Here is a 23,323-nt window from a genome sequence, read left to right as displayed (position 1 = left end):
TTAAAGGCAGTTTAGTCTAGCTTGAAATACTTCTGTTAATTTAGTTAGTTACCACAAGTAAATGTCACATAATGTCGCTTAGTTTTTCAGTGGCTTATTATGTAAATACCACAACAATTGCAACTTAATTGCAACTAATTTAATATTCTCTGAAATGAAATCGTAGCTGCTGCACGTTTTTCGCATTTTGCAATATAATCCATATTTATGGGCACGGACAATATGGGCTTATTATAGTGGAAAACAAAATTGAACGACGGCCTAGAAGAGCGTTTACTCTTCCATGCTGATAATTTGTCAAATATATTATTAGAGCGCCGAAAAAATTTTAGTATTGGAAATAGGGATTCATGAAAAATTACAAAACTGAATAAAAATTTCAAAAGTAGGCAACAACAAATAGTATACAGTAAATATTTAAATTAATAATGGTCTTAAGAAAAATTGAACGTATTAAAGTTTATTATTTTCTAGCTATTAGTATTATTAAGGGTATTATAATAGTTGTTTTTATTATTATGGTTATAACTTTTATTATTATTTGTATCAGCATCAGTATTATTATTATTATAATTTTTACTTTCATTATTATTTTTAGTATTATTATTGTTATTTTTAATATTACTATTACTTTTATTATTATCATTATTACTGTACGTTTTTCAAAGACAATACTTCTCCATAAACTAGGCTGTGATTTCACAAGTTATGATCTTCAATATTGCTAGAGTATCATAACAGTTGTACCCCACAGTAATGTGCCCATGCAAATGAGCAGCATTATTTAATTAAATGAAGTTGGCTCCACTGACCGGGCACGTCGCGTCCTGGTTACCAAGCGGCTAATGTGCATTTGTGCTGCTGAGGGTCCGCCGGTAGCCTCATTAAGGGACGACCACGACAACAGCTTGGCAATTTATTAGATTGGTCTTAGAGGTGCAAGGGGTCGACTGCCTTGTTGCCCCTGCCTAGTTACAAGTCAATCTGCGCCAGAGTCAAGCTGAAGGCGACGCTCGTTGCTGTCATCTTAAAACAGGGCACTTAAATTTAGGCAAACGAATGACACTAGAAAAAAAAAATAGCGTTCCGACACGTCTGGGGCCATGTCGAGTAAATTAATTGCTGGTGCAGGCTATGAACACACACGGCACATACACCATGGACACACACATATACAGAGTCTGATTGTATTGCGCGGTTAGTTGAGCAATCGAGCAAACTAAACCGCAGTAGCGGGCCGGAGGCACGCATTGGCAGACAGAACGGTAGCCCCAGTGTGTGGGAAGGGATTAGAGGGGAAGCGCACGCCAGATGTTTGTGTTTGGTTTGGTTTTTGGTCGGTGCCAGTGGAAACCATAAAAGCAACTATCCTCTGTCACCTGCCGTGACGCCATCTGCGCCAGACAAAATGGTGTCAAATGACAAAATGCATAAAATAAAAAAAAAATGGAAATGGAAAAACTTGCACACGTGGGCTGCATGATTAGTTTTGGGGCTCAAATATATACAATAAATACTAGTTAGTATTAGATTTTATATAAATTTGTAATATATTATGATAAATTTGAATTATTAACCATAATATTTTATTTTAACTACTATTTAAAAACATAAATTACATATTTTAATTTTTCTTATAATGAATCTATATTTGCATTATAAATTTCATTATATTTTAAATATTGTTTGCATTATTTAATATATTTTTATTTTCAAAAAATATTTATATACAGCATTTAATCTGTATTATGATTTCTAATCAGTTCAGTTTTTAACTCGCATATAGAGTACTATTTTTATTTATATAATTAGAAGCTCTTTGCTAATTCGTTTTTTTCGTTTAATGTTTATTATTGTACATACTTAGGTTTTTCATTTTAATCACAGATTACCAGTACCCTCGTATTAGAGTCTTATGATAACTCACAAACTTATTGTGCGAACCAAGACAAAGCGAAGAAACCCCATTGGACAATGAAATTTTATGCGCTTGTTTGTGCTTCATATTCCTTGCACTTCACGAGCACACAAAAAGCAATTCGAAGGACCGCAGGCAGTCGGCCAGGCGATAGCTGCAAGTGCTGTTTGCTTCAAGGTGTCCTTTGTTCGCATAAAACTTGAAACGTCCCTGTGGATAGATTAAACACGCACACAATATTGTCTATATACACAGTTTGTATATACATACATACACATACATATCGTTAGTTTGCGGTTTTCGGTTTTAGTTATCTAACACGTGTAGCTTAGTGTTGTTATTAAGGGATTCTGGCGCACTGTAAGCTGACGCCTGCAACTATGCTATGAAAATTATTGCACCAGATTTAGCAATCGCATAGTTCTACTTACACCAATGGGCGATAAATTGTGTGGGGCATGCCTTTTTGATCGTAAATTGGTAATTTTATAGAGCCTGGCATGTAGGCACCGCATGAGTTATGGTCGTGCCAAAAGTACTGGCTATTAAATTGTTATGGTCAATAACAAATTGAAATGATTGAAATGCGTTTATTTTATACGAAGCACTAAAAAGTTGTGTACAAAAAAATAGTGTGCCAGTAAAGCATATACGTCTAGAAGTTACTTTATAAGCAGCTCAAAAAATTCGAACGCTTAAGCAATTATTGACTTAAATATGTAAGTTATCAATAAATATTTGTTCACTCACAATTCAATCAAGTATCGGAATGGAATGGAATCTTATATAAAAATAGCAAAAAGCAATATTGAGAATGCTCAATCACTGTCAGCCATAAGTCGATTGCGATTTTAAATAATTTAATTAAAATGTCAATTCGATGCGATGCACACTGCAGGTGTCTGGCTGAAGCTGCTTGTCAACAGGCTTATAGGGATTTTAATGTCATTGGGCATACAGAATGCAGTTGAGTGTTTGAACAGAAAGTTTAAAAATTGAAAGCACTTTTTTATGTAGAGTAGATCTGCTGCAAATTTAGGTTTTTAAAAACGTTATAGACGAAAAGTTCGTTGAACCACAATTAAAATACAAAACGTGCAAAACCACACGAAAGCACAAACTAAATTTTAAAAAGGCTCTCAAAAATAAAATGTTATCAAATATTTAAGTAATAATAAAGAAAACACATTTCAGACGCGGTTTGCATTTTGAAGCTGCAATCAATTTGGCACAACGCACATAAATCAGTTGGAAATTTATGGGATACCTACCGCAGTTCCCCTGTTCCTCGGGGAAAAGCGACATGATAAATGGCTGCAGCATAAAAAATATTATTTGCAATAAACAGGGGCAGGTGTTGCTGCCACGTGCCAACAGGCACTCAACCTGCCCTTAGCAGTGTATGAAAACACCCCGTTCTTGCAACTGACACTCCCAATGCAGATGAAAAACCAGCCTCGAGGGCAGCGCGCACCTTCAATTAATCGATTAAAGTGCGCTAAGCTCGGGGTTCAGCGACTAAACTATGCATGAATTGCGGTTTTACAAATACTCTTCTGGGCTGACAACCACAGCTCGCGAGCAACTCCCTTGTGATTAGTTGCTTGGGGAATTGTTTGTAAAAGTTATTTATTGTCTGGCGAATTGATTTTTAATTAACTTTTTAAATGGCATTTCAATGAGGCTATGGGGTCGAGAGCCTGTCTAGACGCCTTTTAGAGGTTTGACGGCAATTAGGTTAATTGGTGGGCGTTACGTGATGGATAAAAATGGGGCTTGATCTTGATTTAAGTTTTGGATTGACTTTTGGCTCAATGGGTGTGGCTCTACATTTAATGAGGAGTAATAGGCATGTTTAAAGGGGTTATAGGAAATGAGTACAACGAAAAAAGTATCTTTACAATTAATAAACTTTGATTTTGTTCACAGTTTTAACTTTCCATTAACCAAAGACAACAAGAAGTCAACATAAGCTATCTAAAGACTATCTAACTTCAAAATTAAATAACTATCTAGTCCTAAATCATAATCATCTTAATCTTTTTTCTCTTCTATGTATTCAAACCTATTTAAGCAAATAGTAAATTCAAAGGTGCAAAGAAAAATTGAATTAATGTTAAAGATGTCCTCCAAATTGATTGAGTGGCGTTACAGCAATCAGTTGTAACTGTTTAGTCCTGCGACCTACTTAAAAATGAAAATTAAGCAGAGAAAGGTTTGGTCAGGAGCTGCATGAATAATTCCCCGAGTTAGCCAGTCGGTTGGCATCGTCTTTAGGGTTGCGTGCTAAGTGGTAATTACTTGTACCTTGCCACAAAAATGGCACGATAAAAGACAGTCAAATAGCAATGCGCATTCCATAAGCAACTGCCAACACAGATACCAGAAAGGACTCTTGGCCAAGTTAGCACGGCAAACAAAAACAAATTGACACCGTAATTAACTCTACTAACTGTCCAGCAAGGAGACTGACTGTTTGACTCTCTGTCTGTCTGTTTGTTTGTTGTTTCGAACTTTTGTCGAGCTTAACACAATTTACAGCTACTTGCAGCGGAATATAATCGAAAATGTCCTTAGTCCTTGTTGCAGTAGCTGCGCTTCAATCGATACGAAAATTACGGACGCATTTCAGTTTTCGTCATAGCCATAAAGCTATAGACTTGACTGTACGAATTGGCCATAGCTATGGATTTTTTAGTAGCTGTTTCTTTTTCTCCACTTTCTTCCTCTTCGGGCTGGAATTATCAAATGTTTGCAGCAGCAGCTAAAGAAGGACATGTCGAACGATTACCATTGCTGCATTGCAAATGCGACAACCACATTTTGGCCATGCGCCCGAATTGCCAGCCAAACTAGCCAATAGCGCCAGCTTTGAAAAATAGATATATATCTACAGCTTTTCGCCTGGCCCTACTCTGACCCTGGTCTCAAAATATTCCCATTTGATTAAAATGTTTGGCTGAATGTGTCCTCTTTTTTTGCCATTTTCTGTTTGGCTTAATTGTTTGTGGGCGTTGCGTTTTGGCTAATTGTTTTATTTTGCATAAATCACTTTAATGGTCATGATATTTTTAAAGCTAACATGAATAATGTTGAAAGTTGTGCATTAGCGGCTATTTAGTTGCGGTTCAATTTTGCATGCATCGTTTGTCCGTTGATGAAAGTTATTAAATACTCTGGCAGCGTATATTTATGAGGGCAATTTAAGGGAAAGTCGAGTCCTTTAGCACGTCTTTATATGCTGCTTGGATAGGATTTCTTTTCGAGTACGAGTATATAAAGTTAAAATCAAAAAGTTTTTCAATTTTCGACAAATCTGTAAATCAATGCAGCGGTTGAGTATTGCCTTCAATATGATATATGATTTTTGTTCCATTTAATACCTCAATTAATTTATCAATTCATAGCACTGACTGTAACTAATGACTAACTTGTGCCTCATACTTATTGCTTGTCTCCTATCTTCTTATTTTCTAGCAGCTCCATTCGGAGTATAGGAGCACTTATCGTTGGCATGAATTTACGGGCAATTCGCGGCCAGAGGTTGTGCGTCGGGCGCCAGCGCCAAATCCAAGTCAATTTGTTGGTACGTATTCAGCAAGCCCTTATCCTTTTTGCCCAACTGTATTGTCCACTTATCTGGCATTGTCATGGCGATTTATCGATTTGAATATATTATCTCTACAAACTATTTGTCATGGTTTGTCTGTCCCACAGGTCCAACAAATGAGCCGCCATTGCCACGTCGAAAAAAATGCCCTGAATTAGCATATAAATCGCACGAGTTTATTATAGGATCCGAATATACAGATGCACGTCGAGATGCCAGTGCACACCGTGCGGCAAGGGTGAGTATTTTATAAATAACATACATATATTTATATATATATATATATATATATATATATAGATATATATATAAGAAAGTCTACCTTCACCATTGTTTTGACCTTGTGAAAAACGAGGACAAGAATTTCTGACTTTAACGAGTGCCTTACGACCGATGTTAATGCAATATTTGTTGCTTTTGGGAAATTTAACGCGAAAAAAAAATCATTTTTACATTTAGTTGTCGGAGTAAAATGTGTGTAGGCTGTGCTGGGCAAATATGATGCAATAGGTTTGCATTAGATGAGCATCTTTAAATAAAAAATCGATTTCCTACAGATTTAAAAGAAATTATAGTACCATAGACAATCTAAATTTAAATTTAAGCAGAAGGATATATACTATTGTTAATGAATTATAATATGGTTAATAAACAAGTTGCTTTGAAAAGTCTGAGGTAATGCTAAAGAGCAAATGGAAATCAATGAAAATATACAAATTTTAAAAATATCTTTAGCCCTAATAGAAAATGATTATTATTTAAATGGACTTGTTAAATGTTCAGCTGTTTGGTAATATAACATATGTGTGTGGTTTTTAATGCATACACGTTCTATTCGCATATTTAATGTCCATATATAAGCTGTAGGAAAAAAAGGAAAAAATAAAATAAATTCAAAGTGGTTATGTGCACATTTGTGGATAGTCAGAAAATTGAAAAGCCGCCACCGCAAAAATTCATGCGCTGTTGAAACATTAAGTGGGGCCTACGTGCAAAAAATAGAGAAATAAAAGTTTGACGCAAGTTGTTTTTCTCTTTTTTGCGTTAATACATAATGCGCATTTGATGAAGAGTCTATTTAAAAAAAAACTACATGTTGGCTGCCTGACTTTTTGCTTAGTTTGATATTGGGGTTAATTCGTTTATGCAGAAATACGTGAGCACATGTATGTGACCAAAAGCCATAGTGAGCGGTTTCTAATGCCACACACAAAAAACCAAATGTGGCGGGGCGGCTGTGCGGTTGGTCGCGTGGACGGCTTTTCTCTGTCAATGCTAATTAAAAATGCGCACATGTTGCACACAAGGACACTGCCTTATGTTTGTATTTGTATGTACGTGTGTGCTTTATTATACACCCTGACAATAAATAATTAATTGAGTTTTACATGGGTACGAGGCTTTGCTGCTGTTGTGCTACCTGATCATGTGCGTCAGCATGTCGTATGCGTAATATTAATGAGGTGCTAATTAACTGAAACACACACACACAAACATTTGTGTGCGTATGTCTTTCTATTTGTAGTCGGAGGAGCGCGGCACACCTTCGCGCCGCAGCAAATCGGAAGGACCACCCGTTGTGCCCAAAGGACGCCCTTATCCCATTGCAACGGAGATCGATGGAACTACTAGTAAACAGGTACACAATTGTCAGTTAGTTACCTTATGTCACTTACCTAATGTCTTAAGCATCAAAGGATGATCAATCAATATTGTATACCATATATTCGTATATCCATATATAACCCAATGTTCTCATGAACGTCTGCAGTTATGCTACCAAACATATTTCGGACTTGTTTAATGCATGTGTCGTTGAAAATAAATGCTTAGCCCCAGTGACAAAAGTTGATAATGACACTTGAAGCCCTCATATGACATGTTTTCGTGAAATTTTGAGCCCTTTTAAGACTTTACAGCAAGAGCTTTGAAAGCACTTGAAAGCTTTTATTTACCAGCTGATCGAGAACTTGTAAGCTTCATGCGATGTTAAATAATCTGAATAGGATAAACCTAAAGGCTTAAAAGCTCATGACATAATTAACTTGGGAGTTTTACATCAATATACAGCTCTCAATGAGCTTTTACGTTTTCTGTGCATTATACTTACCTTGAAAGCTGTTGAAAGCATTAAACTTTTGAGCTTAATAAGCTGAAAGTTTAACGAGCAAATGTCTTTTTAAAGCTTGCCTTAAAGTTTTAACTTCTAATAGTTCCCATACTCAAATAGCTCACAATTATATTTTTTTTAAATAAAGCGTCAATTACTTGACTCTTCAGAAAGTATCACAAAAGTAGTCTGCAGCTTTCGTCACTGGGAAACACAAAAATATCTTAAGCTTTCATATTTTATGACTTTTTGATTTACACTCTAGTATAATATGACGCCGAGTATAAATTACATTCAGAAACTATCTGTATTTACATACTGTGCTGTACCACACTTTTGCATGTGCTGTACTTTAATGTACATATGTATTTGGCTAACAACAATAAATATGTCTAAGTGCGAGTAGCTGCAATGGCAACGCCCTATCTCAATTGCGACACGTTCTCAATGTTGTCAGACTACAAAATTGCTAACCAGCATGATTTTATGCTATCTCATGGCGCCGCGCAATAGAAAAAAAAATATATAAGAAAGGAACTGTCGCCAATACCGATCTGAGATAGGGTGCGACTCATCGGACCAATGGACCAAACATTGGAAACGAGGACCCAGCGACGCGCAACAATTTCTATTAGGATTTTTTTTTTTCACTGTCGCTGTCTATCAGCTCTCCCTACTTCCTGCTGCGCCTCCACAGGCCCTCTATTATAGGCAAGCTCTTTTGTATGCTTTCGAGTGTGTGCGTGCGCATGCATGTGGCACATGTCGTTACATTTGTAACTTGTTTCTGTCTCGCCATTGCAGCTATGGGAAATTTATGTAGTAACTGTATGTGTGTGTGTTTAAAAGTGGCATTGAGTTGACTGTCAGAGCGTCAGTTAGTCACAGACATACACTCGACCTGAATGTAAATTTTTAATCTGCAAAACTCTTCAACATTTTCATAAGTTGCCTTTACCGTTGTTTATCGATTCGCCTTCCCGCAATATATCTACTTTTATAAGTATATCCTTGATACCTGCTTGCATTTTATTTGAGTATCTATCAGTTGTGTGTGTAATTTGTAGGATTTCTTTTACATATTTTCATGATTGAATATAAGATTTTATTGAATTGAACTTTAGATCTAGATTATAGACGTACAACTCTCATAACTTTTTCAACATTCGCTCGCTTATTCTTCGGATTTTTTTTTATCTTGGTTTCCATTCGAAACTTCAATATTTTCGGCCTTACATATAAAATTTGTATTTTTATGACATTCGCAAATTATTCGTTGGTCGATTTGAATGTCCTTTCAATCTGCAGTTCAAACTGGGACTAAAATGATGATAAAGTTATGAGATTAAGCTTGTAACTTAAAAATTTGTTTATTTTCAAATACGTTTTGTTATTTTAATAATAAACATTTCAACATTTTTTTTAACTTAGGTATAAACATTGACTATTTAGAATCGATTAATGTTAAATATACAAATTTACAAATTATACTTGCATTATGTGTATTTTTTTCTCTTCCTTCTCTCTCTCTCCCCCTCTCTGTCTGTGTCTCTCTCTTTCTCACTCTCTCTTTCTCTCTCCATCGATCTCCATAACTAACACGATTTCTTCTATTGTATTTTTCTCTATGTTAACTGTGCTCTGATCGTCCCCCAATCAATCATAATTTACGCATACTAACCTAAAAACTAATTAAATACTATTGCTAATAATTTATTGAATTGTAATTTAACAAAAAAAAAAAAAACTGTCAATGCGCCAATGCTATTGCTCTCTCTTTCTATCTTTGTTCTTATCTTTTTGACTCTCTCTCATTTATTTTTTTTTCTGGTCTTCTCGTCTCTTGTGATTCTGCTCTTCTCTTTCGCAGGCGGGTGAGTCAAATGGCTTATTGAAAAAGACCATCACAAAATTGAGCACTGAGTATCGCCTGCAATTCGTTTGGCCCAATGACCGACGCATTAAGGGCAACGATTCAAACGTAACGACGACGGCGAGAGCCGCGGCCGGCGATTACCCAAGAAAGTCAATATCATTGGGGGCGATCCGAACGGGTCAACAGCCGGGCCAGCCGACGCACAGTCACACACATCAATATCAAACGATAGGTGCCGGCTTGCCAACGGTGCATAAAAAACGTACAACAAATCAGAAAGAAGGTGCGACAGCAATATGTCGTCGCTAAGCATTTACATACTTATACTACAAAATACATATATATCCTATTAGCGCATAGTTTCTTTCAATATCTCGTATATGTATGTAATACTAAACATCCAAAAAAAAACCAAACGAGCGTACTAAAACAAATAATTAACATTTGATTTCAAACCATTGAGTTTCTTTACTCCGTACTAATCTTGAAAAAGCAAAAAAACAAAAAAAAAATATATATCATACTCGATTTTTTAAACTAACCTTTACTTAAAAGTAAATTGTTGGACGCGCAATTTCTGAAGAATTCAACAAATTTTAATTTCTTTATTTTAAAGAATAATAAAAGAAAAGTCCCTGCAGTGGCAGCTGCATTGATCTCAATTTAAAGAAAAAAATATTAACAAAAAAACCTATAATTTCATGCCTAATATTTTGATGCGTTGACTAGTGTTGGTAAATTACATTTAGTTCAAAAATTTATCCTCACAACACTGCCAAATAAAATAAATGCTATATATTTGCGAAATTTTGAATATAAATTAAAATAAACCGATTTTCAAGTTTTTTATGTACTCGTCGTCGTACAATTTTGCTTTTCATCCAAAAATTTCACTAGTTGTATATTACATATATAAGCTTAAGTCACCCTTGATATAAACTTTTTTAAGTACAAATATTTTATTAATTTTAGTCAACAGAAAAAAAATAAATATATATATAGGTACACAATGTTTTTTGGTTAAAATATTTTTAAAGGCATATTTTTATTTAATGCTTTTATCGATACTAATTATATGTTTTCAAGCAGTTAGCAATCTCTACTCTTTCTCTCTCTCTCTCTGGAAGTCTTAATATCTATTTTATATAGAACGAAATTTTGCTAAATTCCTTTCCAAAAGAAAAAAAAACATTCACACTCCCACACACATACACAAGAATATCTTTATAGCCAAAAAAGCTGACGTAAGTGTTGAACTAAATTCATTTTTATTAGTTCTAAATAGGATAAAAATAAAAACAACCACAAAAACTACATGGTAAAAAAAAATTACCTGACATATTCATTGCTGTTGATGGTAAGCCGTAAAATTTCATTGATCGATACTTTAATTTAATGAAAAGAATCCTAAATTGCTTTAGCGCACTATAAATACAAAATGAAAGACAAGGCTCACATGTCCTGGACAGAGCGTAATCCTGTCACCATATTATCACGTATCAATGTAATTTTACGCAAATGATTAAATACCTAAGTATAGTCGGAGCATGCGGTCGCAGGTTGTGTAATGCTGTTTTTTTTTTATTATATATATTTTTTATTATTTTTTTTTTTATTATTTTGGTATAAAGCATAGGAGTTCCGTTCCCTTTAGTTACGTTCTTGCATGCGAGAAACGACAAAATGGAATTAGTATCATGCATTATTCATCATTCATCCACATTTATCGTACATATCAAATCATAACAAATGTCTGCTAGCTTTAGGCAAATTAAAGTAAGAGGAAATCACTTATTTAAGTAATTAGGTACACTATTGGAGTTTTTTTTAGTTTTCATTCTTGGAAAAGCAAGTTAGATACCATCTAAAAATTTAAGTTGTACCAACTGAATTGAGTCTTTTATTATATTTATAAGTTTTAATTCTTTTAACGTTACATAAGTAAAGGAATCTAAAATTGTTCATGCCGAGCTGAGAATTTTGAAATTTTAAAAATATGTTGATCTTATTTAAATAATTGGAAAGAAGTATACAAATTAAAAACAAGAGAATGGAATAAATTATTAATTACCAACTTATCGAAAAAAAATAGAATAGAAATAAAAATATATTGAGATAAATTAAAATATTTTTGATATATTTATGTTCATTTCATATACATTCAAATTTAAATTCCATCAAATAACAAACAACAAATACAAAAAACCCGACACATTTAATCAATAACTCAAATTTACAGTAAAAGCCAAGTGCGTAGGTAAGACAATCCAAAAACGTAAGCCAAAATCAAACTGTATATTCATAAAAATAATCTATAAAGCTAATATTTTCATATATATATAATTTGAACTGCAAGTGCAATATGAACAAGTGGCTTCCATTGCAAAGCTTTTAAGTCTTGCCATTATACCTTGAGCTTGAGAAACTTATTTTTAGTGCAGCCTGAAAATCAATTGGCCGTAGTGCTTTGAACAAAAAAAAACGAACGAAAACAAATTCAAATAAAAAAAAATAAATAAATAAGATTTAAATATAATATATATTAACACTGTGCTGCATTGAACTCGAAATGTTTATATTTTTGTATGAATATTTAAAAAACAAATTGGTTCGAATTTCGTTCTATATTCCAAAAAGTGACCCCAAATAACCCCACAAAAGCCGAAAACATCCAACACGCTTTAAAAAATTGCAAGAAAATTGTATTAAAATATATATATATTTTTTTTATTTATTTATTTAATTGACTAAATGCTTAGCGAAAGATTGGAAAATGTTGATATTTTTTTTTGGGTTCTAATTTATTGAGAATTCAGAATTGTGCGCTAGAGTAGCCAGATCCACAACTAACCACTACTAAAACACTCACAACCAACCACCATGAACCAAGCGCCTATTTTCGGCTCATTTGATTTGCTGTACAAAGACTCACCCAATCCTCAGTTGAAAGTTTTTCTAGCGAGACACTTTTGCAAATTTATTCATTTTGTTATCCTTAAAATAAATAAGCCTTTGGTTTTTAGTTGACACTTGAAGCAAATTAATACTTTATTACTCGTATATTTATTTTTCTTATCTCTATGTAATTGATGAAAGCAACAAAAAACAATTGAGTTCCTTTTAGATGGTACAGAGTTGTTTAAATCTTTTATCTGTGTGCTTTCAGCCAAACTGCATGAGCTGGAGCCGTTGGTTAGCGATACGGATGATAGAAAAACACACGAGAAGTATGATAACAATTAAATAGCATATGTTTTTATTTAAGTTCTTTTTTTAAGTCAATTCTCAATGTCAATCTCTCATATGCTCATGAGCTTCAACCATATCAGCGTGGCCACTAATAACTATCATCTAACCACAGCAAGGCCAGCCATCATAGACCCACCCATCCATTCAAGCAAGAAATAACCCACCTGCAAAAAGTGTTGCACTTGCCACTAACATTCATCTGAATTTTATACGCTTTTTCTCTCTGTTATCATATGTACTGATTGTAAATGTGTTTTTCATACAGACAAGTGAATTTTGTTGAGCGCAAAATTATCACACGTCCGTTTTCGCAAGCAATCGATCACGAGCGTATCAATCGCAATATTACGAAAAGGGAGGACTTTGGTTTTGCTGATGGAACAGCAGCTGCCAAGGATCATTATAATCAAGGTCAGCTGGTGGTCTCGAACGGCAGCGCACCGCCGCATTCGAAACCGAATTTGGATTTGTGGTTCAAGGAGATGGTCGAGCTGCGCAAGAAGGCCGGCGAATATAAGGTGAGTACAAAATATAAGGCTCTTATGATCAATTAACGCCAACGATTGATCACTATACAGAGTCGCGGCTGGGGCGTGGAAATCGATCCGGAATTGTATAAGAAACAAAGGGATCTTTGGGATCAGGTTTCCAAGCGCAGCTCGCTATCAGCACTGTCCCTAGCATCCACTTTGCACAGGTAAAAAAAAATGTAATTCGATTAGTAACATTTTTTAACAAGCTTAAGTTTTATGCAGACCTATTACCAAGGAGGAGAAAGAGCAGGAGAATAATAAAAAATCAACGCCGTTGCAAAAAACGCCACAGCCACAAAAGCCACGAGTTCCTGGCCAAGCCTATTTGATTGATAATAAGGATGAGATATCAGCACTGCCAGCACGTTTTAGCAATATACGCCATCACTTGGAGCGCACTACTGGTCCGGGTAAGCTCAGATTAAAGTCAACTAGAGATGGGCGTGTGTCTCTACACGATGTTCTTGTCTAGAATATGTTTGGTTGTAAAGCTTGTTTTTGTATAAGTTTTTAGACGTTGTGTGTATAAAAGACTAAATGAGTAGTATTTAATAAATATTCATTGTTCAATAGTTTAGTTAAAAGTGGCACTACAAATTACATGAGTAGCCATCAGTACTAATTACCGAATAAATTTCTATCAAAATTGCATGAGTACACGAGTCTCGCGACTCGTTCTCAACCAACATTCGCCCAACTCTAGCTTTTAGCTGCAGTTCCATAATTTTATTTCTATTTGTTTAGCAGACGTTGAGGAGGGCGCTTTACTGCCTTCACCCACGCGGGAGAAACTGATGCCAGCTATGACCAAACGTGAGTCCGAGTCTCAACGTGGCAGTCCCAAGAAGACGGCCCTCTCGCGTCATGGCTCGCCGCAAAAGGGCAGCCCCCAAAAGGGCAGCCCCAAGAAGGTCCTTAAAAGTGAGTAGTTGCCAATTAAAGCTTTAAGTGTTTTATCTTCAATTATGACTGTAGCAAAAGGTCTACACGTAACATTTTAATAGAAACATATATTTCTAAGCAACAACTAATACATAGTTACACAAAGCACTTTCAAGTACTTACTAATAATGCAGGTTACAATTGTACACGCCCAACAAATAAGTATACGCCCAGTTAAACAGTGTTTGATTTATTTGATTTATTTGTTTACCTAATAGTTTGCTTAACTGCTTAAAGTACTTGTTTTGCCTTTAACTCAACGGGCTTTCCGTTGAATGTTTTACAATAAATTTTTAATCTATTCTCAAGTGCACTTAATAAACATTTTGATTATGAAATTTGTGCACAATATATTTTTTTATGTAGCTTGCTTTTAATTCAGATTTTGAGTTTTGAAAGAGTTGGTTTTTAGCGTGTTTATTTGGAAAAAAAATGTTTTTTGTGCAGGCAATCTGTACATATGTAAATATAACTTATCTATAAGAGGTCTAAGTATGGAGGCTGTTTTTGTTACTAAGGTAATTTTTTTTACACAAACTGTTACACATAAGAAAACGGAATTGAGAATTAGTCGCGTTTTCTACAGGGCATTAAATTAATTAAATTAAATGAAAGATTGCTAAATAAACTGCAAAGCTTTAGCTTACATTAAAATAAATGATGGCGTTGAATAAAAACCGAAAAACAAACTACAGATCAGAGAGTGAGAATAAATAAATTTAAGCATATTTTTAGGTATTCATCATGTATATATTAGTTGAAAATCTCATAAAATGCAATTTCAGTGTGAATTTAAATCAAATCAAATCTTGGAATAATACGCTGAATGTCTGTTGCTGCGTAATATGTGTTAAAGAAGTATAGCTAGAGGTTGTTAGAGTTATTATTAAACATATTTTGTAGTGCCCTGTACAGAACTCTCCACACACTAGTAGCCATATTTAATTCACAATCATTACTTAAGAAAACAATTTCAATGCGAAATTTAAAAAGAACAACTCATACTTTTATCATCAAACAAATCGAAACTTAAAAAAAAAACTCAAACCTAAATGACGTATCGAAACCAAAACCGACATCTCTTCATCTTCATTTTGCGTGGTTCAGCACGCTCACAATCTGTGGGTCCTGGCGTCGCCGAGAATGAGTCACCCAAGCGTCAGATACGCTCGGCGAGTCAAGCCCCGACGAGCCGTAAAAAGGTACCAACAACATCGGCCGGAACTGAACGTAAGCCACGCCCATGTAAGTAGCCAAACGTTGCGCAAAACCACCCACAAATATACAAAAAAAAAAAAAAAATACGCACACACGTCTTCATCGTGTGTTCGTTCATTTCCTTGTGTTTTATATTATTTTCGTTTTAATTTACTTAAATTAATTCCTAGTTTGCATATAAATATCATTAGTTAAAATTAGATTTGTTTAGATTTGTTCAATTAGTTTCATTTGCAGTTGATTTGACCTTTAATCTATAGTTTTAGTATTTAATCACACATCGCAAGTTTGTACGTTCATTTCAAAACATATTTCAACTGGAAATTTACATAGTTAAGTGTCTAAATACATAACAAAATAAATAGCTAAAAAATAACTCAAAAATGTATGCGTCTAAGGGACGTTCAATAATCTCTGTTAGTATAGTCTCTGGTCTTGCAGTCTATAATTCGTGTTTTATATTTTCAATATTTTTGTTTTCACTTCAAATTTTGTTTTCTGTTCTGTAATGAAGCGTTTGATTGGTCTTTCGAATAGTTTAGCATGTTGAGTGACCAAAATACTAACAACAACTAAATAATATAAATTAATACATACTTACGTCTTATAATACTACATAATAATACCGAATTGTAAGTAATACTAACAAAAGTCAGTGTTTAACAACGTCTAACATACATTAAGATGTGCGTGTTGTGATTCAAACCTTTTTGCTTTTAAATATAAAAACATTGTTTTTAAGTTATGTTTTAAGTGTGTGTGTGTGCTAATAATAAGTTGTTGTTGGCTTTCTTGTATGTGTATAATATGTTAATTTTAATATTTAAAGGAAAACTGATCTTTGGCATGTCAATACCTTTGCGAATATATAAAAACATTCAAATCTTGGTTTTATTTAAAACTCTGCCGTAAAAAGGGAAGTTTGAAATCTAAGAAAATTTACTTAAAGTAAATTATAGTATGTCCATTTTAAAAATTTTCATGATACTTCATAAGTCCGCCTCCATATGTTATAGAAATCGCATTCCACTGCAAGGGTATTATAGTGTCTTACATTCCAACAAAAACTAGAGGATGTCTATTTTGGAGGAGTTAAGAGATGGTTGTATATATTTTTGTAATTCAGCAAACGTTCAACAAAAATCGATAAGGAACGAGCAATTTTATTTATTTTAAATAAATATTTTTATAAGCAATTCATACGATTAAAAAAGAATAATTTTTCAATTTTGGGGCACATGTGTTTCCATTAATAACTAAGGTATATTTAGTTACGAAAATTGTTCTAACTGTATGTTTTGTTAACTAACATGAATATGCTGAATGCCAGTAATTTTTCAAGTAGACTAACCCACTTTGTTAACAACATAAACTAACAAAAGAGATAAAACGACGCGTTTTACAATTATTTATTTGTTTATTTTTTTCGTGCTTTAATAATTTTTGCCTTTACTTTTTTTGCATTTTTGATTCGCCGTTAATAAAAAGAAAATTAAAATATACATTTAAAACAAAAATTTATATTCAAATTTGTTTTTTCATGTGCCTTTTGTTTTGGTCTGAAAACAAACCAAAAATATGACAACAAAAATCCAAAAACCCGACGTAAAAACGAAAACCTTGAAAACAAAAACAAATGCAAAACGAAACAAACAAAAACTGCTTACGTTTTTATAGCCACCCTGTCCACAACATTCCAATCCCGCATTAAAAGTAGTTCCCTACCACCGCCTAACGGTAAAGTAGCCGCAGCGCCAACAGCATCAACCGCAGCAGCAGCAACAACAGCAGCAACAGCCGCCCGTACAGCAGCAACATCCAATGCTAATCATGCTTATCAATCACATATATCACAATGCAAGAGCTACAATAAAAGCAGCAGCAACAAGCCAACAGCAACATCTGCAAAACAACAACTACAGCAGCAACGACAACAACAACAGCAACAGCAGCATCAACAGCAACAGCAGCAATTGCGTAAGAAAGACAAAGATAGATCGAATATTAGTTGCATTAGTCAAGTTGGTGCTGGTAGCGGTAGTAGTGCAAATAGTGCGAAGCATCAACAAAACAAACAGAAACAACAACAGTTACAACAACAAGAACAGCAGCAGCAGCAGGAACAACAGCAGCAACAGTGGCACCAACCAGTACACGTTGCTGCTGCAACTGACACGACAGCGACAGCGGCAACAACAACATCGGTTCCAACAGCAACAACAGCAACAACAACGGCACCCGCCCGACCTGTCACCATCAACATCAAACGCCTAACGGTACCAGGTCAGGATAGAAAATTGGCTGAAAGTGAGTAGAGTTTGTCCGAACAACTTGAAAAAAGCAAAAAAAAAAAAACAAAAATATATCTGCAATAAAATACAATTTGATATACCCTTATAAAACAAAAACTTATCTAAAATGGAAATGCTGTAAAATGACATCTGATGCGCGAAATGTTTGTGTTGCAACTTTTGTAAACAAAAACAAAAACAAAATCATAAATTAATTACAAATAATTGCGCATCTTACACCTTGTCAAAAACTGTGTTGTACACAAACTAGTGTTCAGTAATGAAATTAGCAATTATTATTTACGAATTGGCATATTGAAATTGGGCGGCACCTACTATATAATTTTTTTTCTAAAATGTTCTATGTTCTATCAGCCATGTGGAATCATGTGTGTGTGCGTATTGGTAAAAATAGTATTTTGGCATTTTTCTTAAGATTGGCATAGTTATGGTATTTTGGTAATGTGTATCGTTATTCCACAGGGTTGTTCAAGATAATCAAAATTCAAAATTCTTGTATTTGTGGTCAAAGCTGTTTAACCAACAAACGTAACGTGTTATTTAATGTTAGTTGTTGTTGTAATCAATGTTTGTACTTGTTGTCTTTGCAGCCGTGTGTCTAAGTCAGCCCAAATATCGTTTTCATCTATGCCTCTTATCATTTGTAGTATTTTAATTCTTCTCTTTTTTTTAAGACAAAACTGTTCGAATTTTTCTTTCGTACTACTCTGTGTTTTGTGTCTCAAGTAGTGAGCCTGTCTAGCATCTAGATAATAAATGTTTCGTTATTTTTCTTCACAATTTACAACAAAACACTTTACAGATACAAAAGGGGCTATATTTATAAGTATATAGTCTTAGAAAAAATTGCGAAAATCATACATAGTAAAATAAATATTTTATTAAATAAGCCTAAGGACCTTCCATCCTCTAATCCCGGATAAAGAGTAGGGTATTCGCATATTTTATTGACGTTTATAGAATAGTTTTTATATGCAAACGAATTTATAGTGTTAATATTTAAGATTACATCATTAGACTTTTGCCTACTTAAAGTTAAATATTTAAAAAGGACGAATTCAGTCAATCAACAAATGCTGTGTGGGATCGCTAGGGCTAGTCATAAATATATGAAAACATAAAACTTACGTGCTCGAATACCAGGCAGGGGTACTTATACACAATAATCGATAGTCGGACCTATCGATGGAGCTATCTACGTTGCTTGTTACACATTCACATTAAGCCAACCCGAAACTGAACACACAATAAAACGAATTTTGTATTAAACTCAAAACTATTTTGCTCCTAATTTTAATGCGTGCGCCAAGTAGCTTTTATGCATTAATTTGTACATTTTGCCGCTTTTCTGTGTTCAATGTGTCTTGAATGTGGCATGCTCTTCCTCTGCTCTCTTGTGCGCTTTGTATAAAGTAAATAATATATGAAAAGCAAAAGTATTTATAATTTCAATTCAATTCTTACTAACAAATTTGGTTGCCTTTTAAGCTTAATGCTTAATATGTGCTTAATTTTACTAAGTTCAATTAAGTTAAAATTAAGTTTTTCTTTTATGTTTTAAAAACAAATAAATTTAAAATAAATATATCTATTTTAAGTTACAACTACTAACCTACTATATAAACTCGACCACAAAGTTTGCTTAAAGAAAAACTAAAAAAAAAAAAAAATACCAACAAAAAATCTCATCAGCTGCAGAAGCCCAAAATAAAAACAAACAGTTAAAGCGCCTATGATAAAATACATAATATGTATAGATCTAGTAAATCATAAGCATATTTTTTTAAAATATTCTATAAATATTTTCAACGCCAACAGACGAAGCCGAAGATGGCCGTGAGACTGCAATTTCAATTTCCAGCTGCAGTCCTCAGCCAGTGCCTGAGGTGCCCGACGAGCCATTGGTTAAATCGCCGCCAGAGCCCACAAGGGTTAAATCTCCGGAGCAGATTATAATGCGCTCTCCCGATCCAGTCAACTGGACGGTGCCCTTGGACACTGGCAAGACATTTACTGTAACACAAAATGTCAAAGAGGGTAAAAGTACTTTTGAAATATTAAAAAAAATGCAGTTTGATATATATAATTTTCAAATTTCTCAGGCGAGAACTACAGCCGACCTCAGAGCGAGATAAAAGCGTCAACGCCGGTGGAAAAGCCACCACCGCCACCACAATCGGCACCGCCACAACTAACCGAACAGGCTAAAATGGACGGTAAGCCTTTAAGCACGCTTCAATAAACGCCACTTCCATAAAATCCAACCAAAAAAACCAAATATGAAGTCGACATAAGTAAACCAAGAAACCAAAAACTAATACAAAAAAAAAAAGAATAAAAATAAAAACCACACACAAGAAAAGCAAAAAAAAAAAAAACAAATCGCTTTTACAAATATTTATATATTAACTCGTATTTAAATATATGTATCTGTATATGTATATGTATGTATCGCTACTCACAACCATCATCCAAAAATCCAACAAAAAAAATCAAATCATCGTTAAGCAATCGTCAAAATACCACTCGCAACACCAGCCAATGCCAATCTCAAAAACTAAGCGTAAATATAATGCAAACAACTTTCCTCTTTCTCTCAGTATTAAGCCAAATTTCGCAATTAAAAAAAATATCTAACAAAAAAAAATCGTTAAGCCAAAATGCGTATATTCACATAGCGTATCAATACGTAGTTCCTTTGCGTAACATAACAAAACACTATTTCCACAACTATTTCCCCCTCCACTGCCATCCACTGAACGTACCACAAACACACACAGCTTGGAAGACCAGCGGCAGTCCAACAACCAGTGCCGCCGCCGCCGCCGTGGCCGCTGTCTATGGCAAAACGCTGACGCCCACCCAGCCGGGCGGCGCGGTCCGTTGCGATGCCAGCATCAAGCCGGAACCGGCTATTTCATCATCTTCATCGACAGCGACTGCGTCAACGGCACGTTCCACCGCCGCCGATGTGCTGGAGAAGGCGCGTGACCGTTTCGATCGCTTCTGGGGCGGCAGCAGCAGCAGCGCCACCAAGGAGGAGAGCGTCTAAATAAAAATGTAGTCAAAAGTGTATGAAGTGCAAAATGTATTTGACATGAGCAAAATTCAATTGATCAAACAGCGTTCAAAATTTGACCTAAATGTCGCCCCAAGCATACATGTCACATAACTATTATCGCAAATTCAGTGCTGCGAAATTATCGATAGTGCCACAGCTCGATAGCTTTTAAAGTCGATAGCATCGATCCATTTATATACGTTTAGTGTGGTACTCCTCTTTCGAAACTTCTAAAAACTAATTCGATATTAGTTTTACTTATAATGTATACCTTATTTAACTTCTTATTTTTTATTAAAACCTTGACTAATGACTAGTTACAAGGAAAGTTTATAGATCTATCGAGATTTCCATCAATAGTTTTGCAGCACTGTCCTCTTTCCTATTTGTCCTTGTCCTATTTCGGCTAAGCTTATATGGAAGACAACTCGAATGCTACCAAATAAAATAATTTGAGTAAATCTTAGTAAATTATATAAAATTCAATTTCAACACCCACGTTAAAGTATCCAATAGGAGTATACTAGGATTTCAACTGAATTTAACTTAGATGATATATTATTCAGGGAAATCAGTCGTATTCTGCGTGATATATGATTTTCAGCGTTGCACATAAATTATTCTTTAAAATGTAAAACACTTACTTTCACTGCCTATAATCCCCAAAAAAAAAAAAACAAGAATTTTGCAAACACCCAAACACAAGCTGTTCAACAATGCAGAAAACAAAAAATGGAGATATAAAATAAAATACTTCAAAGTATTCCAACATAAAAAGAAATCTTTTAATAATAATATAACGCAAGGACAACATCACCGCAGAGACCCGTCCAACAAAAAAAAGTGAACAAGATTAAGAAAAAAGTATTTAAGGTAAAAACCTAAAAGTTTTGTAACTTTCATTAAGCGCGAAAAAAAACCAGGAAAATCGAATGGCAAATTTCTTATGCTGAGTAAAATGGGTAATGCATAGGGTGAACTAAGCTGATCCGGAAAATAGAACACGAACTTGAAAATAGATTTTGCACATAAACTACAATTTAAAGAAAATTAAAAGATATTTATGATATTTTAAGTAAATTCTTTGGCTATGATGGTTATAACACACACACACACACTTCGATACAACACACTCAACACACACAAATGTACTGTACTACAACAAATAAGAAGCGAAATGTTATACGAGAATTGAAATGCGTTTAAGATTTTGCAAGACGTTCACTTATTAAAGGAACAGTGAAATTACTTTTGCGACACACATTTAAAATATAAATATGGCATTATCTAATACAACTAAAAAAAAAAGAAACAATGATGCGAATTAAGTGTTAGCAAATTAACTAAAATGCTTCCCAAAGAAAATACAAACATTTGTCTAAACTGAGAAGTTATATTTGCAAAAATTGCAAGCATGAACAGCGTATTGATTTTTTTCTGAGTACAAAACAAAAACATACTCAAATGCTAAATATTTATTATAAATTTGCAGTAGTAACAAGCAAAATTTAAGTTAAATTATTAAGTTGAATTCAAATATATAATTTCACAAAAAAAAACTTCAAGCTTAAAATGTAGTGTTAATAAAAAGAACTGAAGTTAAAATTTCACTACTGATTAGCTAGTGATTAACTTCAGTATTGAGCTTAATTGTTGCTTGCATATACATTTCTATTATTAAAATAAAAAACAAACTACAACAAGACACATAAATATAAAAATATATACATGTAAAACAAACTAAACAAACACTAAAACAAAAACAAAGCTTCAGTGGTATTTATTAACACAGTTAAAGTATGTATTTTTATATGTTTTTCATTGAAATGCTTGTCTGTTAGTTGAAGCTGTTGATTTGAAAACTAAGTCTTAAAGTTAAAAACAGAACCCAGTTTAAAAAAAAACCATGTTATCCAGTATCCTCAACATTAAAACTCAACAAATGTTTGTTTATGAAGCGCAATCTATAAGATTTGAAAAAAAAAAAAACCAAAAGTAAAACCATACTGCATTAGTTAGAAACGATTATAAGCAAAAGCTTAACTAAATATAGCCTTGATAAAATAAAAAACCCGGACACTTATTCACACACACACTCTCAAAACTCTCTTTCCAATTACAATTTGATGTAACAGAATGACAAAAAAAAACAAAAAAGAAATAATAAATAATTGAAACTCATTTAGTTTTAACTAACGTACTTAACAAATTTTAGGCAACTTTAATATGAATCTACTTAAGAACAAACTTGACAAATATTCTAGCTTGTTTACAACAGAAAATGTATACAAATAAAAAATATATAAATATATACCACAGTACGATCTGATTGGTATGCTATATACTGAGGTTCAAGCATATGCGTTGCATAAAATTTCAAAAAACAATTTCAAACTATTTGTTTCGAAATCGTAATATACATTTTTAAAATTAACATTCACGCCAGTGTGCAAACGCATTTTAAAAATAAAAAGTAAAAAAAAAACACGCATAA

General features: G+C 33.8%; 1 protein-coding gene across 11 annotated transcripts in view; it reads left to right on the top strand.

Moving 5' to 3' along the window:
• LOC6632743 (mediator of DNA damage checkpoint protein 1) overlaps nt 1–22,997 on the top strand; it is a 36,376-nt gene extending 13,379 nt beyond the window's left edge. For 2 of the 11 annotated variants that reach the window (XM_032433618.2, XM_070207213.1), the window contains exons 3-16: nt 5,396–5,504; nt 5,636–5,766; nt 7,054–7,167; nt 9,509–9,797; nt 12,681–12,741; nt 13,029–13,281; nt 13,342–13,460; nt 13,519–13,706; nt 14,041–14,217; nt 15,346–15,483; nt 17,134–17,763; nt 19,587–19,805; nt 19,871–19,984; nt 20,549–22,997. In XM_032433618.2, the coding sequence (XP_032289509.2) occupies nt 5,396–5,504; nt 5,636–5,766; nt 7,054–7,167; nt 9,509–9,797; nt 12,681–12,741; nt 13,029–13,281; nt 13,342–13,460; nt 13,519–13,706; nt 14,041–14,217; nt 15,346–15,483; nt 17,134–17,763; nt 19,587–19,805; nt 19,871–19,984; nt 20,549–20,820 (2,814 nt within the window). In that variant the 3' untranslated portion in view covers nt 20,821–22,997. Of the gene's footprint in view, nt 1–5,395; nt 5,505–5,635; nt 5,767–7,053; nt 7,168–9,508; nt 9,798–12,680; nt 12,742–13,028; nt 13,282–13,341; nt 13,461–13,518; nt 13,707–14,040; nt 14,218–15,345; nt 15,484–17,133; nt 17,764–19,586; nt 19,806–19,870 lie in introns of all 11 variants that reach the window. The other 9 variants (XM_070207214.1, XM_070207215.1, XM_070207221.1 and 6 more) reach the window with 9 other exon arrangements.
• Nucleotides 22,998–23,323: the final 326 nt, after the last annotated feature.

Source organism: Drosophila virilis, chromosome 2, assembly GCF_030788295.1.
Source record: "Drosophila virilis strain 15010-1051.87 chromosome 2, Dvir_AGI_RSII-ME, whole genome shotgun sequence".
Taxonomy (NCBI): Eukaryota; Metazoa; Arthropoda; class Insecta; order Diptera; family Drosophilidae; genus Drosophila; species Drosophila virilis.
This window is presented reverse-complemented; position numbering and strand designations above follow the sequence as displayed.